The sequence below is a fragment of the Fistularia commersonii genome, chromosome 29 (assembly GCF_037954325.1).
Source record: "Fistularia commersonii isolate RoL2024-O1a breed Wild chromosome 29, RoL_Fcom_v1.0, whole genome shotgun sequence".
In the NCBI taxonomy this organism is placed as follows: Eukaryota; Metazoa; Chordata; class Actinopteri; order Syngnathiformes; family Fistulariidae; genus Fistularia; species Fistularia commersonii.
This window is the reverse complement of record NC_141312.1, coordinates 1,014,628-1,030,074: the sequence shown is the minus strand read 5'-3', so window position 1 is coordinate 1,030,074 and position 15,447 is coordinate 1,014,628. Positions and strand designations below refer to the sequence as shown.

Here is a 15,447-nt window from a genome sequence, read left to right as displayed (position 1 = left end):
TTTGAGAATTAGCATCATTGCATTGCCACTTAGCAAGGCCTGGATTTAAGCTAGCGCTCATCCTGACCTCCAAGGAGGCACTTTGTCATAAATCGACCAAAAGATGGCGTTCGCGGCGTCGTGTTAAGACAGATGACGGGAGGTTGCCGGTTCGATTCTCCTCCCGGTCGCTCCCGATGCGCCGGTTAGCTGCCTAGCGTGGTAGCCGAGCCACCGTGCACGCATGTGAAGGAACTCATCCAGAGTGATGGCGACAGAAGAGGAGAACGTTTACACTTTCATCAACAACCACACCGGCTGCTAATCGCTTCATTACCGTTAAAAGATAAGGAGACGCGCAGGAGGGGAAACATCTCCCGGGGAAGGGGAGGTTCTGAGGATGTCGGAGCTTTGCAAGGAGAACCAAGATAGCTCGATAAATGGATTCGCGTTTGCTCGCTAAAAGATACAGAGCCGGCAACACTCCCTCCCGCAGGCATCTCTTAAATAAAGATCTTCCTCGGACCCGGTCGGGGGGGGGGGGGGCGACGACTATCATTATCCGGCTTCATCTACACCGGAGCCGCCGCTGCAGGATCAAGAAGAACACGGACCTGAGCTGCAGATACCCTGCTTTCAGGCACAGCTTGTGTTTTCATTTGATATTTGTGCTATTTAACGTGGACGGCACACTCACACTGTATCCGTGTAGCGGCGCTAGTCAGCAGCCGCGGCGCGACGGGGCTGCTGACCGTTAGCATCGCCGCTTCTGCACGTGGAAAAGGTGTGAGAGAGTGAACGGGTGTCTTGGTGACGCAGTGAATGTTTCCAGAGGACGTTTGAATGACAGAGTGAACGAGAGGGCGGCGAAAGGATGACGGCATGTAAAGCCAGGCCGGCGATGACAAACGGCTTCAGGGATCCTGATTAGAAGCGAAAAGGACCCAACGCGCCTCATAAATCAGCTGACAGAAATGAGTCGGATCATTCCGGATATAAATAAGACGACGGAGACGAACCGCGAGCGACCGGACGCTCGGAAAAAAACGTAGCGTGAAAAGAGGAAAACAAAACATCACGTCTGCTGCTCGGCGGCGGAAAGCGGAAGGAGAAGAAGCTGTGCCAGAGCAAAAGTCAAAGATCTCAGTTGAGTGTGTGTGTGGGAGAAGCAGCTCGCTGTCTTGCACCTTTGCAGATAAGTGGAAACACACACACACACACACACAGACCTACAAACCGTGCATTGGAAGTTCCCTGCAGAGCTCCCTCCCGGCCCGCCGCTGAAACGCCACCGCCGACCACAATGAATGCATGAGGAACTGCGCGGCTTACTGTAAATTAAATGGCTGTCCTTTGAGTGCACCGGCTTACGTAAGCCGCCGTTTGCACGGCCTCATCGCCCCTCATGCACGCCCCGGAACCCTCCTGTATCACACACACACACACACACACACACACACACATACATGCGTCCTAAATTGTGCAGGGGTTGTTGCGGGGGTGGGGGGGGCACCTGACTCCCGCATCCCTCATTTTCTCCGCCACCTTGAAGGCTCGGCGGCGGGTCAGGAGGGCCGAGGAGCTCCGGACAAACATGGAGGCCGCCGCCTTGGACCAAAATGAATTTGGGACGGGGATCTTACCCCCCCCCCACCCCTCCTCACCAACACCCCCCCCAACCCCTGCATCCTTGCCTCTCTTTTCCATCCATCCATCCTTTCTATCCGAGCCGCTGCGTCGGCCGGCGCTGCCTGACAATGTCATGACACCGGGGTTTTTTTTTTTGTTTTTTTTTTGTTTGTTTGTTTGTTTTTTTGGAGACGATCCGCCGTGTTGGGGAGAAGAGTGGCACAATGGAGGGGGATGGGGGCCGGTGGGGAGGTGGGGGGGGGGGGGGGGGGGGGGGAGGAAGGCAGTGATGAAATGCGACAAAGGTTGCAAGCTGGATTTGAATGTTTGTGTGCAAAGCGGGGCGGCGGGAGGCGGCTGGAAACCCGGGTTAATGTGTTTATAAAGCGCTGACAGGGAGGAGGAGGATGTGATCATGCTAAGCTATTATTTCACATCGTCCTCAAACCCTCCCCTTCCTCGGACGGCGCGTGTCCTCCGAGGTATGCGGGGAGCTCCGTCCGGATTCATTATCATCAGAAAGCGTCCGGCGGGGCAGGAATGCGAGAGAAAAGGCTGACTTACCTCGGCGCCTCAGCTCCGCTCCACCCGGCCGGCCTCCATCCTGTTCCTCGCCGCCGCCGCCGACTCCCTCCCGCTCTCTGCCCATGACAGCATTTCTCTGCTATCTATCTCCACGGCGAGGCCGGCTCTCCCTCCTCCTCCTCCTCCTCCTCCTTCTTCTTCTCTTCCTTCTCCTCCCCCGCCGGAGTTGCTCCCGCTCCGCCGCCTTCTTCCTCTGTCCAAAAATAAATGAGAAAAAGGGAATAAAAACCAGAGCGTCTGGTTCTAAAAAACCCCGGCGGCCGGCGTCCCCGTTGTGGAGTCAGGAGGCAGGTTGATTTGCGCCTCGTCCTCCTCCCTCCGCCCTCCTTCTCCCTGCTCTCGTGCTGATTCTATTCCATTCACATCACACTGAAGCCAACCCCCCTCTTTCTCCTCCTCCCTCCCTCACACACACACACACACACACACACACACACACACACACACACACACGCACACACACACTAGCTTCACCCACCCCCACCCCCCTGCGCTGTCCTCATCTCCTTGACAGAGCGGCCAGCAGTAGCAGAGGCTTCAATTGAAATCTGAAATGCTCAGTTGGCGTGCCTGCATGTGTGTGTGTGTGTGTGTGTGTGTGTGTGTGTTTAAAAGGAGATCTCTGGACTTTGGATTCAAAGTGAAGCAGAAGCGAGGAGCTGGCAGATTCACGGCCGAGGTGTCGGATCCCCGGTGACTCAGCCGGGGATAATAAATGTCCATTTGCGAGCTCCTTCTTCTTCTTCTTCGGAGAGAGAGAACATTTTCTGCACGGTGGAGATAAAGAGCTCTGCATGGAGGAGGAGGAGGTGGTGGAGGGCAGAGGTGAAAACGGCTGTGTGTTTATTTGCAGAGACCTCTGTGTATTCCCCAAACGCAGACGGTGAGATCATAACAAACAGTGGCCCCCGTGGCCGGGAGGCGACGAGCGCCGCCGCCCGCTCCTCACCTGCAAGCGGACGGAAACACCTGCGCGGTCGGACGTCCAGAAGCTCCGCCCTCGTCTTCTCCAAGACATACGTGGCGGTGGTGGTTGTGGTGTCGGGGGGGTGTGTGTGTGTGTGTGTCGTGAGCAGATAAGGGGGAATAATAACGCGTGGGGCCGTTGATAGGAGCAACAGTTTGGAAACAAACAAGCGGAGGAGAACCTCCGAGGGGTCAGAGGTCGGCGGCGGCGGAGATCCTGCAGACGACGAGGGAGGGGGGGTTGGATCTCACATGCATGGAGGTTTTTAAACATTTACGTCTTTCTATTTAGAGCGGATGAACGAGGCTCCTGCTCTGTGTGACCACGAGGGACGTCATAAAAAGATGCAGAAAAAAAAAAAAAAAAAAAACAGCCTACATGTTAATGATCATAAAATAATAGTAATAAAAGGGGGTTTGGTTCTGCCAGAGGATATAATTTGACCCAGTATATGCAGGGGATAAAAAGTTTAAAATAGTTGTGAAAGAACAAGATCAATTTCAGGAAATTAAGAAATGAAATATTGAATTCATAAAAATCAGCTAAAAGAACAAAAAATATAAGCTCAAATAACTATAATAATAATAATAATCATATATTTATGTATATTTACATATACAGATATATGTATATGCTCTTAAATGTGTATATGTAAAAAAATATATATTTACAGTATATTTATGACTTTATATAAATATTCAAGATTTTTTTTTTTGCAAAAAACAGCGAAAAAGTGAAACACGAACAAATAAGCCTCAGTGCACCAGGATATGATTTGTCAGAAATACACAGTAAAAATGTTTAAAATCACTCTATTGGACATTTTGACTTCAGAAAGGTAGCGGTCTCCAGTTGTGTGTATATGTGTGTGTTCACCCCCTCACACACACACACACACACACAGTCAGTCATAGTTCAGTGTTCGTAATATTTTTCTTTTTTGATTATTGGTTATGGGCAGACGGGTTGGTCTCCTGAGCTGGAACCACCACAACCTGCGCTTCTCTCGCTCTTACGAGTAAAATCATAATTATTATTGTTGTTGTTCCTGTCGTGTGAAGGTGTGTGTGTGCTGACGTCTGGGGTCCTCGGAGATGTTGACCAGGTCACTTTGGATGTGAGAAGGCCCACAGTGACACCATGTGGACACAACAGAGAGAGAGATGGAGATGTCTGGAGGCGCCTTCATTCACTCATTCATTCTGCAGCCAGGTTTGGGGGCGGAGCCTATCCAGGCGGTTATTGGGTGAGAAGGTTCACCCTGGACCAATCAGAGGGCCGCATTCAGACATACAACCGATCACTCGCTCATTCACACATCTGGTAAATGCAGGGTCCGATGAACCTCCTGCATGTGTTTGCAATGCAGAGGAACCCAGAAGAACCCTACCTAGATATGGAGACTCCAACACAGGAGGCTTTTCATCCTCCTTTCTACACTCCTTTCTGCTCATGGTAAGATCACGTGGAGGTCCTCGCCACCACCGAGTCACCAGCTCTGAGCGGCCGCCGATTCAATCGCCACACCATCATCTCATCATCAGATGTTCTCAGCGGTCAGGATGGAGAACCAAAGCCACACCTGCAGATGACGGAGAACCAACGAGGAACCCCCGGCCCTGAAGGCAACGTTTCCTCAACCTTTCCTACCTGAAGCTCAGATGACATCCTGTCTCATCCAGGTGACCTTCTCCTGATAAACATCTCACCCCAAATCCAGGATCACCCGGATTAAGCCTGTGCTGCCCCCTGGTGGCCGCTGTGGGAACTGCACCCTTCTCTTTTCGGCCTCCTGTTCGGGAAAATCAAACTCCACAGTAAAAGTCACCCGATAAATTCTTCAAACTATCCAAAGGTGCATTTTTAGACTCTCTGCAACAGCTGAAATCTTTTCCTTGATTTTATTTTTTTTTTTTGTTGTAAATGTATAAATAAAACGATTGCTGCTGTTTTCCTGCCGGTGCCTTTGCGGCGAGTTCGACGCCAACACCCCGGCTTTGGTGAGATTTGCCCGCCGTTATCGAGGAGTCGAGTCCCGCCGTTCTTCACCGTCTGTACAGTGTCGCTGCGCTGAGCAGAAATCCTGGCAGCTTCACAAAAAAGGAAGGAAAGCTGCTCCCGCGAGTCGCCGCCCGCACATTCAACACACTCACAGCGTTTGTTTTTTCCTCTTTTATATCAATTCAACAAGCGTTCAATACCAAATGTTGAACTCGTCCTCTCCGCTGCGTTTCGCTTCCGAGATATACTTGGGGGTCGGGGGAGGAAGGGTCATTTCCAACATTTTTAAAAACGGCCTTACGTGTAAACATAAAACACAAAGTGTAAGATATCACTTTCTTTTCCTATGAATATTGTGCAGTTAGTTTACATTATGTAAAAAAAAAAAAAAAAAAAAGAAACAAAAAACTAAAACGCAGCTGTACACGAAATTTACATAACTAACAGTTCAACATGGCTTGGGTCTTCTAAGTGTGTCTGTACAGCGGGGTTCGGTGGTCGCACACTGGGGATTCTTTCAACCACCTCCTGATATGGGGAAGTGCTTGGCCGCGCCGGTCGCCGTGGCAACCACGCGCCTATTCATCTGCGAATACTCCTGACAGTTTGTGGCGGGTCGGGGTTTGAGCCGGCGGGAGCGGACGAAGCTGGGAAACCTGGAAGAGGTGGTGATTTGAGCGGTCCGAGACCTTCCCTGCTTTGCGAGGGACTCCTTCCTCCTCCTGATGTTTTGTGGTTTTTTCACCGTTCGCCGTCTCTTTCACCCTTCTTTTTTCTTTCCCCCCCCCCCCCCCCCCCCTCGATTCACAAGATATGAGTATTCACAATAAAAGCATCTCGGGGGACCGTTTGCACTTTTTTTTTTTTTCTGTATATGAAGGAGTCCCGGGTTCTCAAAGGTCTCTATCGACGGGACCTCCTCGCCGAAAAACCTCCGTCTGATCCGCAGCTCGCTCCGAGACTGCAGTCCGGGCGGGTTCTGGGGTCCCTGGGGGTCCCGGGGGGTCCCGGCCTTTACCACTTGCCTCTCTTGCTCCAGTCCTTGGGTGTGAAATGGAGGCATTTGGGATCTATGCGCAAGTGTCTCTTCTGCATGGCCCTCTCGTGGCCCTCCACGATGTCCTCCGAGAGAGTCAGGATGTACTGACCCTGGGGTCGGGGCGAGGACAGAGCCGGGGTTAGAGATCACGGCCGACCGATTTCAAACGAGAGCCGACATTAACGCGCAAAAAATACAAATAACTCCAGATAATCTGAAAGAAATGAGAGTTTACGGCCATTTCAGGCAGGATTCTACCCGAGAGTCGAGTGCTTCTGGTCATTTTTAGCTCATTGAGCACATTTTAGGGACGCTTCCGCAGGGTTTGAGGTGTTTCTTGCAAAGTGCCATGCATGTTCTCGTCAGCTGAGGTCTGCATTTCCCCAGGAAATAGCTATAGAGCGACACTGCTCAAAAAAATAAAGGGAACACAATATAACTCCAAGTCAATCCCACTTGTGTGAAACCAAAGTGTCCACTTAGGAAGCAACGCTGATTCGTTTGGACTCGTTTTAAGGACATGACATCGACGCTGTGTGTTTTTCCACTGACTGCGAATCCAGACCTCCGAGCGTTCATACATTTGATTTCCATTGATCACTTTGGTGTCATTTTGTTGTCAGCACATTCAACTATGTAAAGAACAAAGTATTTCATAAGAATATTTCATTCGTTCACGTTATTTTAGCGTTCCCTGTGTTGTTTTTGAGCAGTGTATAAAAGTCAAAGGAGAACTCAAGTGTAAATCCCTCCTTTGAACAACAAACACAGCATGTTATTTATCTCGCAGGTTGCGAGCCGAAGAGGAAGAGGAGAAAGAGGAGAAAGCCCTCTCACCTTGTAGTAGTTGATGAGGTTGAGGTACTGAAGCGTTGAAATGACGTCCTCCTTCTTGACGCTGGTGATCTCGCTGATCTCACTGTGGGTCAGAACACGGAGGGTCAAGTCAACGCTCGCGATCTGGGAGCGTCTCCGGGTGGTCGTCACGTACTTGATGGTGATCTGCGGCCGCTCCCCGTTGTCGGGTTTCAGGTCCATGAGGATCTCCAAGATGGTCTGCGACCAGTAAGAGCGGTAGGACAAGAGGCCCAGGTCGGAGAGGGGCTTCTCGGGGGTGCCGGTCTTCCCCTCCACCTTGGACAGCTCGTAGCCTGGAGGAACACACCCACGTCAGAGGGCTTTGACCGCGGGTGACGTCCACGCCGGTAAAACCCAAAGAACGCTGAATAAACATGCACGTGCAGGAGAACCCGGCTCGCCAACGCGCCGAATCGCCCGCAAATCAGCCACAATCGGCTTCTTTGTGCTTTTCTTCGGTGAGCTACTCCTCATTATGGCTCCAGAAAAGGTTAGCGATCGTGGCGTGAACAAGAGGTTATGAATTTCAGTCGTTCTGAAGAAGGAAATAAGAGCTAAACGTGAGCGCGGTGTTGGTGCTACACATCTCGCCAAGCACTGCGACGCGGCAAAGTCAACCGTCTGAACGATCCTGAAGAGCAAAGATGTGGCGAAAGGAGTGACTATGTTATCAAAGAAAAGTTTCGGTTAGTTTGGATGACTAGAAGACAGCTAGCTGGAGGTAGCGTTAGCGTTAGCAATTACTTTTGCCGATTTAGCGAATGAAGCTCCGAGCGCAAGTAGTGGTAAGAAGAGAGAGAACACCTGAACCGCAACAATAATTAGCTCCCATAAAGAGGTTTCAGAAGAGTGCAGGATGTTTTCAGGGGCCGGAGAACGGATCAGTGGGATTGACATCCATTTCGACGGGAATCGTTGACGCCGAGGTTCTACTGTGCTTCCTGGTTCATCTGGTCACCTGGAACCCTGAGGAACCCCACGCAGACACGGGGAGAACATGGAGACTCCACACACCTGGGAATCCAACCGGGGACCTTCTGGTGGCGCTCAGTTTAGCAAAATCACAGCACTGACAGAATAAGCTGATTCGAAAAGTGTTTCTGGCTGCTTTCCATCCTCCTTTCTCAAGCTTCAGCTCATGTCTCCTGGTTTCATCGTCGGATTCGGCTGGCGTGCATGAGAAGAACATCTACGACAGGGTTTTAGTTTGCTAAAGCAGCATTTTTAAGTTCTTCTCCCAGACTTTACTTGCTGCATTTTACGTCGAATGTTTAAAGGTGAGTCATTTGTAGTTTACACTTTCCTCATGAAAGTAGCGTTAACGATAAAATCTCAAGACGATAAATGGTCAAAAATAAGACGCCTGCACGCGGCGCCCCGGAGAAACCGCCTTTTCCTGTTTTACTGTCGCCGACTCATCTAAGGAGATGTCGGCGGCGGCGGCGTTCCGCCGCTTCTACTCACTGAACTCGATGAGGAGTTTGCCGTAGCCTCTCCGCTGGTAAGGAGGCAGCGTCAGGATGCAGGCGACGTTGTAGTCTTCGGTGGACTCTTTCTCCTGGCGAGGGAAAAAGGAGGGACATCAGAATGTGTGTGTTTACGGGTGTTCGGACCCGGCGGAGGCTTCCCCGCCCGCGAACCTTTGAGAAGTATCCCACTATGTGGAAGCCTTTGGAGTCGTACTCCGTCATGACGTAGAAGAGGAACGGGTCCGTGTCGTAGTACAGGGTTTTGTGGTCCAGGAAACACTTGGCGAGCAAACACAGGTTCTGGGAATAATTCTGGAAGGAACGGACGAATGTAAAGATCGACAACTCGGAGGGGAAGAAAAAAAAGGTGGAATGGACGGGAAAAAGCTTTACTTTGTTTTTCCTGCCGTCGATCTCGAAGAAGGAGATGGTTCCCTTGCGGTAGATCTCGTTGCCGGGGGGATGTCTCAGATTACACTTGGTCTGTCGGAGAAGGAGCGGCCGAGCGGTGAGTCCAGGTCGGCGGCCGTCGCTAACTCGGCGAGCGCGCTCGGACGGAACCCTTACCAAATGCCTCTGCAGACACTTGAGACTTTTGAGGTACTTGAGGCAGAACTCGCAGAGGTAGAGGATGGGCAGCGCCGTCAGCTCCTGCGGGTACGGGGAGAAGTACCAGGGTTTGAGCCGGTGCCGACCCAGCTCGATGCACTCGATGTTCTTCATCCGCGTCACGATGTCGTCGTGGCTGCGGTCCGACACCAGGCTGCCCGTCATGCGCGGCGCCGACGGGATGCCGTCCGAGCTGTCCTGCGAGTCCTGGTGGTGAACGTCACACTGCGGGTGAGGAGATCAGATTTGTATTGAAAACAAGAAGGGGCGGTCGATCGACGACGGTGCAAATAAGTAAAAAAACAGACCTCTGGCGGGGGAAGGAACACACTGGCACTTTGTGGCTTGTTGTACTGCAAGACCTTGATCATCTAGCAGAGACACAAAAACACAGGCTGGTAGTGTGTTCACGTTAAACGGTTCGGGGGCCGATCGAGGGAAACATCTGACCCCGGGGGGAACAGCGGGTGGCGACACTGAACCACGTCGGAAGACTCGGGTTCATTTCTGGGCCTTTCTGGCCCTTTAACCTGGAAACAGGACGTATGGACGCGGCGTCGGAGCCGGGAGGGGAGCGTGGGCGGCTGATCCCGGAGGGTTTACGCCGGCGAGTCCAGCAGGTCCGGTTGAATTCCTGCTTTTCAGAACACGAAGCCTGTTTTCTTTCTTTCTTTTTTTAATTCCCCCGACTAACTCATCCTACGCTTGGATCAATTTTCCGGGGGAAATGCAAACGCAGCTGTGGGTCCTCAGATTTATTCAACGGCTTCGAAACGCACAAGTGTCATTTCAGCACGAGGAGACTGGAACAAAAAAAAATGAGATTTAAAAAAAAAAACAAAACACAAATACTGAGGTTCGAGCTCATTAAGGGCCACGAATCGAAGGTAAGCGCTCCCCGACGGCGCGCACGGAGGAACCTCCACTTACAAGCGCGTCGACTCGGAAGTTTTCCGAGGATGTGGATGTTTAACTTTGTGATCTGAGAAAGCAGAGACCGGGATGAGTGATTGACACGGACGTGGCCGCCGTTGTCCATCAAGTGGCGTTTAAAGACGCACTGCCCGCCGCCAGCTGGCACACAGAGAATCATGGTGCGCTCTGAACGGCGTGGACTCCTCCGTGAAGAGATGGAGAAGTTGTTGTGGGAGAGAGACGGTGACGGAGAGCATCGTCTGTGAGACGTTTACAGGGATTCTGTGCAGCAGACGGCGGGAACGTGGACGGAGAAGATGGTTTGAGAGTTTTAGAAAGAGGAGCTGCTTCACTCCACCCGTCTTCTTCTTCTTCTCCTTTGGGCTTTTCCCTTCAGGGGTCACCACAGCCAAGCCACCTTCTCCATCTAACCCTACTCTCTGGATCCTCCTCTCTCACACCAACTACCTTCTTGTCCTCTCTCACCTCGTCCATCCATCTTCTCTTTGGTCTTCCTCTAGAACTCCAGGTCCAGCATCCGTCTACCAATATATTCACCGTCCATGACCCAACCATCTCAGTCTGGCTCGTCTCACCTTCTCTCCAAGACGTCTACCAGGTGTCGTCCCTCTGACGGACTCATTCCTGATCCTCTCCATCCTGGTCGCTCCCAAAGAGAACCTCAGCATCTTCATCTCTGCCTCCTGTCTTTTCATCATTGTAACAGTTTGTAGGCCAAACAGCATCTCTGCTCTCACCGCTGTCTTGTACACCTTTCCTTTCCTTCTGAAGGAACGGCCCAGGATCCGGACGCTTCTTCTGCAGAAACATTCGGCTTTACAGGACACCGGAGAAGAAGGTGTTGCAGAATCGCACCTCACCCTCTCATCATCCGAGTCAATCCCAGGAGGAGGGGTGGTGGCGCAGTGGTGCGGTGGTTAGCACCTCCACCTCACAGCAAGAAGGTCACTGCTGGGTTTCCACAATGTACAAAAGCATGCAGGATGTTCAACGGAGACCCTGGAATGGCCACCCTGAGTGCAGGATGAGGCGTATGGATAATGAATGCACGAATGAATGAATGATGAACTAAACTGTTTTCTGACCAGCTCCCCGTTCCCTCAGAACAGGGGCGTCCAAACGTTTTGCAAAGAGGGCCATATTTGGTGAGTTGAAACTGCCTCATTCTTTGAGGCGCCGGTACTTTCGTCGCAGGCGAACGAGAAATAGTCAAACTTTGCTCTTCTTGCCTCAAATCGTCTTTTAAACGGTGCTCCCACCCAGGGAAACATTAGCAAGCTCTTGCTTCTTCTCAAGACACATTTTCATCCCGCCGTCTTTCATAAATTCACCCTCAGTGCGAGGCTTGCAGTGCGAGGCGATCAGCGTTGCTACCGGATAGCTTGCCTTCGTGGCATTTATTCGATAATCATCAAAATCAATACGGGGAAGGAGTGGCGGCGTAGCGGTGCGGTGGTTAGCACCTCCGCCTCCTGTCTTTTGGTCGATGTTACCGTTCCGGCTTCCCTCCGTCCATATGGGTGGATATTTAGCGCTCCGGGAAGGAGGGTGACGTACCTCGTCGGCGGGGCCGCAGTTGGCCTTCCTCTTCCTCCCCGGCTGAGACGGGATGAGCCTCCGTGCCGTGCCGTTCTGCGGTCACAGACAAGAGTGAGCTCGGCCTGAACCGCAGCGTCTCTGGACGCCGGCGTACGGAGACGCCATCTTACCGTGGTGAGGGAGGCGAGCTGCTCGTGATCTTCGCGGGTCTTGAAGCTGTTGGTCTCCCTCACGGCCGGGTACACCGACGCCTGGGTGACCTCGGCCGAGCTGGGCAGGGACGGCACGGGGGGCGCCGGCGGGACCTGAGTCACCAGGGGGACGGGCTCCACTTTCCTCTTCTGCGTGAAAACACGTTTTTTTGTTCAGACCTCGGGTTTTCGGACGCGCCGAACACACACGCAACTCAAAACACACACTACCGAATTGGGCGGCGGGTTATCCCAGTGCCGTGCCATTTGCAGAATACAAACCCGTGTCACGGTTCATGTCGGCGTGCGCGGCACGCAGTTCACTACCAACTCACACTGTGTCTGTTTAATGGCCACAGCTTCTCAAGAGCAGGATATCTGACTCCCATTCAAATAGTCGACGCCTTTTTTAAATCTGGTATTAAGATGCGACACGTCGGCCGCTTTGACTGCGATATCGGGATTCTTCTGAACGTTAAGATCTGTGCCGTTTATCTGGCTTCATGGAGGAATTCTGCTGGTTTCATTTTTAATCTTACTTCTAGAATATCCTTTGATTCATTTAGCAGCTCATTTCACTACATTCTATTGCCATGACTAAAAAAAAAAGGCGAATAAATATAATCAAATCTGATCTGTTTTACCAGAGCATAATATAAACGTTGATGGGAACATTTGGTCCACAAATGTTTTATTTAAGAACGTCCACCCTCCAGACTGGCAGATGATAGCTGAGGAAGTATCTCAGCAGGTCGTCCAAATACAATAATCAGTCACCAGCGTTGCAGGAGGCTGCAAATAAGTCAACTTCCTTGCTACGCTGAGGGATATGAAGCTGTCCCGTGCACGTGACCGGCAGGTTCGGCCAACACAGAACAGGACGGCGGCCGCGCGAACGCACGATAACACCAGGAGTAAACAAGGTCTCGGTCATGGCTCGCTAGAAAGGGGAAATTCAAGTTGTACCGGTGTGGGGAGGGTTTTGCCTCTGGAAGGAGCTGTGGTAGATTGTAGGTTGAGATCTAGACTCTTCCTCTGAATCGAACAGAAAGGAAGAGAAGGAAGGGGGTTAACTGACATTCATGTTGGACCTGAGCGTCACACTCAGGTATTCATTGTACATTCAGTCCGACTGACACCTCGGTTTAGAACAGATACAGCATTAACATCAACATTACATCCAGTGTATTGGAAATTTGGGGGAGTTCAATAAATGAGCAGGTTACTGTCCAAGCTGTCGGCAATAACCATCCGATAATTTGATTCAATGTCTGTGACGTTCAGACGACCTTTTTTTACGATCTCTCATATTTGCAGCCGTCGGGAGGCGGAAACGGCGGATCCACATGACAGAGAAGCCTCACACATTTAATCCACAGCGACGCTTCTGTGTGGATACCATTAAAAATGACACGTGACGCTTCCGCGTGTCAGAAATGAAGGAGAATGATGCATTAAAAAAAAAAAAAAAAAGGTTCTCATTGAACACAATCACTTCTCATGTAATCGACATTTTGTTAAGTCAGCATAAGCTAGCAATGGGGGCTAAACAGCTTACTCTGCATTTGGACAAATAAAATGAAATGTCCCACTCAGCAGCACTCGGTGATAAATTAACATTACATTCACTTCCTGCTGGGTGTGTCGCTACGCGTGCAGGTCAGACATCAGCCGGTTCGGGTCTTTGAAACATCTGTGTTTTGTTTACACACAGACTTCAGGCAGTCATGGTTTAAAGATCAAGATGGGGACAAAAAAATACTACAAAAAACAGGCCTCAACATGAAAGTGACACACATATTGCTGAAGGTGCTGCTGCAGTGCGTGTGTGTGTGTGTGTGTGTGTGTGTGTGTGTGTGTGTGTGTGCGCTTTAGACGTACTGGTGTGATACTCACACAGGTGGGTACCACTTCTCGCTCCGGAGAGCTCGGACGGGAGCCCGGAAGACCATTCTTGGTTGGGGTTTTAGCCTCTTTCTTGGGGAACTGGAGCTTTTTCATGTCCAGCCGGTCGGCCGAGACCCACTCGTCCAACCGCTTGTTGACTTTTCACAAAACAAATGTGCGGTGATGTTCGGTGATGTTTCTTCACCTCATTTTTCAACAGCAACTTGAAGAAAAGTCATACTCACAGTCGATGTAGTGAACATAGTAGAGCTTTCTACTGGACACTTCCTTCACACTCAGAATTTCAGCCAGCGCTGGGAGAAAAGGAGTGAAGGCTGCTGATATTCAATAACCAGTGCATTAAGACTTTACAGTTTTACAAAGCAGGCTGTATTGGACAAATATGAATATAAAGCCACAAACAAGCCATTGAAAACATTTCCAAGTACAACTTGAAACATCGACAGGTTTCTTTCTGTCCTTTGAATCATTCATTCAAATATTATAAACGTTCCACACACGATAAGACACAAGGAAAACTGATGCAATTGAGAACTGATGGATAAAAAGCAGCTTTCTAAAAGTTCCCTCCTTTAATGCATTAATCATTTCTTTGTTAAACACTGAGCTCCTTTAAATCGGCTCCACATTTCACACTGACTTTAAAATTGCCAAAACCCTGGTTGACACCACATTCCCCTGTCAAAATAACATAAATAAGAAGTAAACTGGGTCTTTGCAAGCTCAGGCTTTGTCCAGGGCTGCAGGTGGATTTCATTTTACCCCTCTGTCACACAGCGTTTGCCTCACATGCTTATCGTTCCACCGGGTATTTAATATAAGCATTTTATGACCTAAAAGACAACTATGGTGAGTAAACACTTGAGGAAGCCAAAAATGAAATGAGAAAGCCTAAACCCCAGCCCTTAACCTTGGGGGAATGGCTTGTAAATTTGTAAACAACAGCTCGATCTCAGGTGCACTTCACTTCGTTTTACCCGTTAAACTGACAAATTCATCTGCGTCCTTCGGATTTGGCTGATTCGTTTCACAACACTTGAGGAAGAACACTTAAATTACATGAATGAACAATATGATTGTGTGTGTTTTGTCCCTGAACAGGTTGTTGCGGAGCTCCAACAACAGGCCTTTAACAACAGCTGGGGTTCGCTACTTAGCATTAGCTAGCTTAGCATTCGGAAAAACAACCGGACAATACTTACGCCATTCGTCTTCGTGTTCTTGATTTTTGCGAAGAACGGGAAGGCGACAGCCCTCGACAATTTCCACCTGTTGGATAGAATCCGTTAATTTACACGGCGGAGGCGGCCAATGTCATTAAAATACTGTAATATATTTCGTACACCTACCGATGAAGAGCTGTCCGCCATTTTCGTCATCTGCGCGAGCAGAAGCAGGGTGTTGTGGGAAAATGCCGGTCTCTACGTCAAAGGTTAATGAAGCGTCAAGATAGATATCGTACGGCGCGATGAGGTGACCGGAAGTCGGAAATAAACCGGAAATGACGTTGGGATGTTAAATCTCCAGGAAAAGGAACCACCTGCAGCTGTGGAGTGAAATCGGGAATATGTTCTTTATCACACTCTTTTCCTGAATGGAAATAAAAAAGAAGATTCAGTCAGTCGAGTGAAAGCGTTGCTACAGCTGATCTCCTATTTTCTGAAATTACACAATGACAATTTTCATTCTCCTGTCGTTCATATATGTGCATAAGAATAAAGGTTTAAGTGAACCCAA

General features: G+C 50.2%; 1 protein-coding gene and 1 long non-coding RNA gene across 7 annotated transcripts; one reads left to right on the top strand and one right to left on the bottom strand.

Moving 5' to 3' along the window:
- Positions 1–4,279: 4,279 nt before the first annotated feature.
- On the top strand, positions 4,280–4,812 carry LOC147216559 (uncharacterized). The gene is made up of 3 exons (XR_015109087.1): positions 4,280–4,406; positions 4,530–4,615; positions 4,705–4,812. It is a non-coding gene; the product is annotated as an uncharacterized LOC147216559 (long non-coding RNA).
- Positions 4,813–5,317: 505 nt separating this feature from the next.
- Positions 5,318–15,138, bottom strand: LOC147216558 (histone acetyltransferase KAT5-like). 6 transcript variants are annotated; one of them, XM_086177378.1, is made up of 15 exons: positions 15,060–15,138; positions 14,913–14,979; positions 13,935–14,003; positions 13,684–13,847; positions 12,769–12,837; positions 11,782–11,952; positions 11,630–11,704; positions 9,445–9,507; positions 9,095–9,361; positions 8,921–9,010; positions 8,699–8,839; positions 8,523–8,616; positions 7,192–7,351; positions 7,038–7,119; positions 5,318–6,310 (listed from the first exon to the last, which is right to left on the bottom strand). In XM_086177378.1, exons 1-15 carry the CDS (start codon positions 15,087–15,089, stop codon positions 6,176–6,178), a joined length of 1,677 nt encoding a protein of 558 aa, XP_086033504.1. In that variant the 5' UTR covers positions 15,090–15,138; the 3' UTR covers positions 5,318–6,175. The 6 variants fall into 6 exon arrangements, with proteins under 6 accessions (XP_086033504.1, XP_086033505.1, XP_086033501.1 ...); XM_086177379.1 differs by having other exon boundaries at positions 13,699–13,847; positions 15,060–15,103; XM_086177375.1 differs by having other exon boundaries at positions 13,935–14,024; positions 15,060–15,089.
- Between the last annotated feature and the right edge of the window lie 309 nt (positions 15,139–15,447).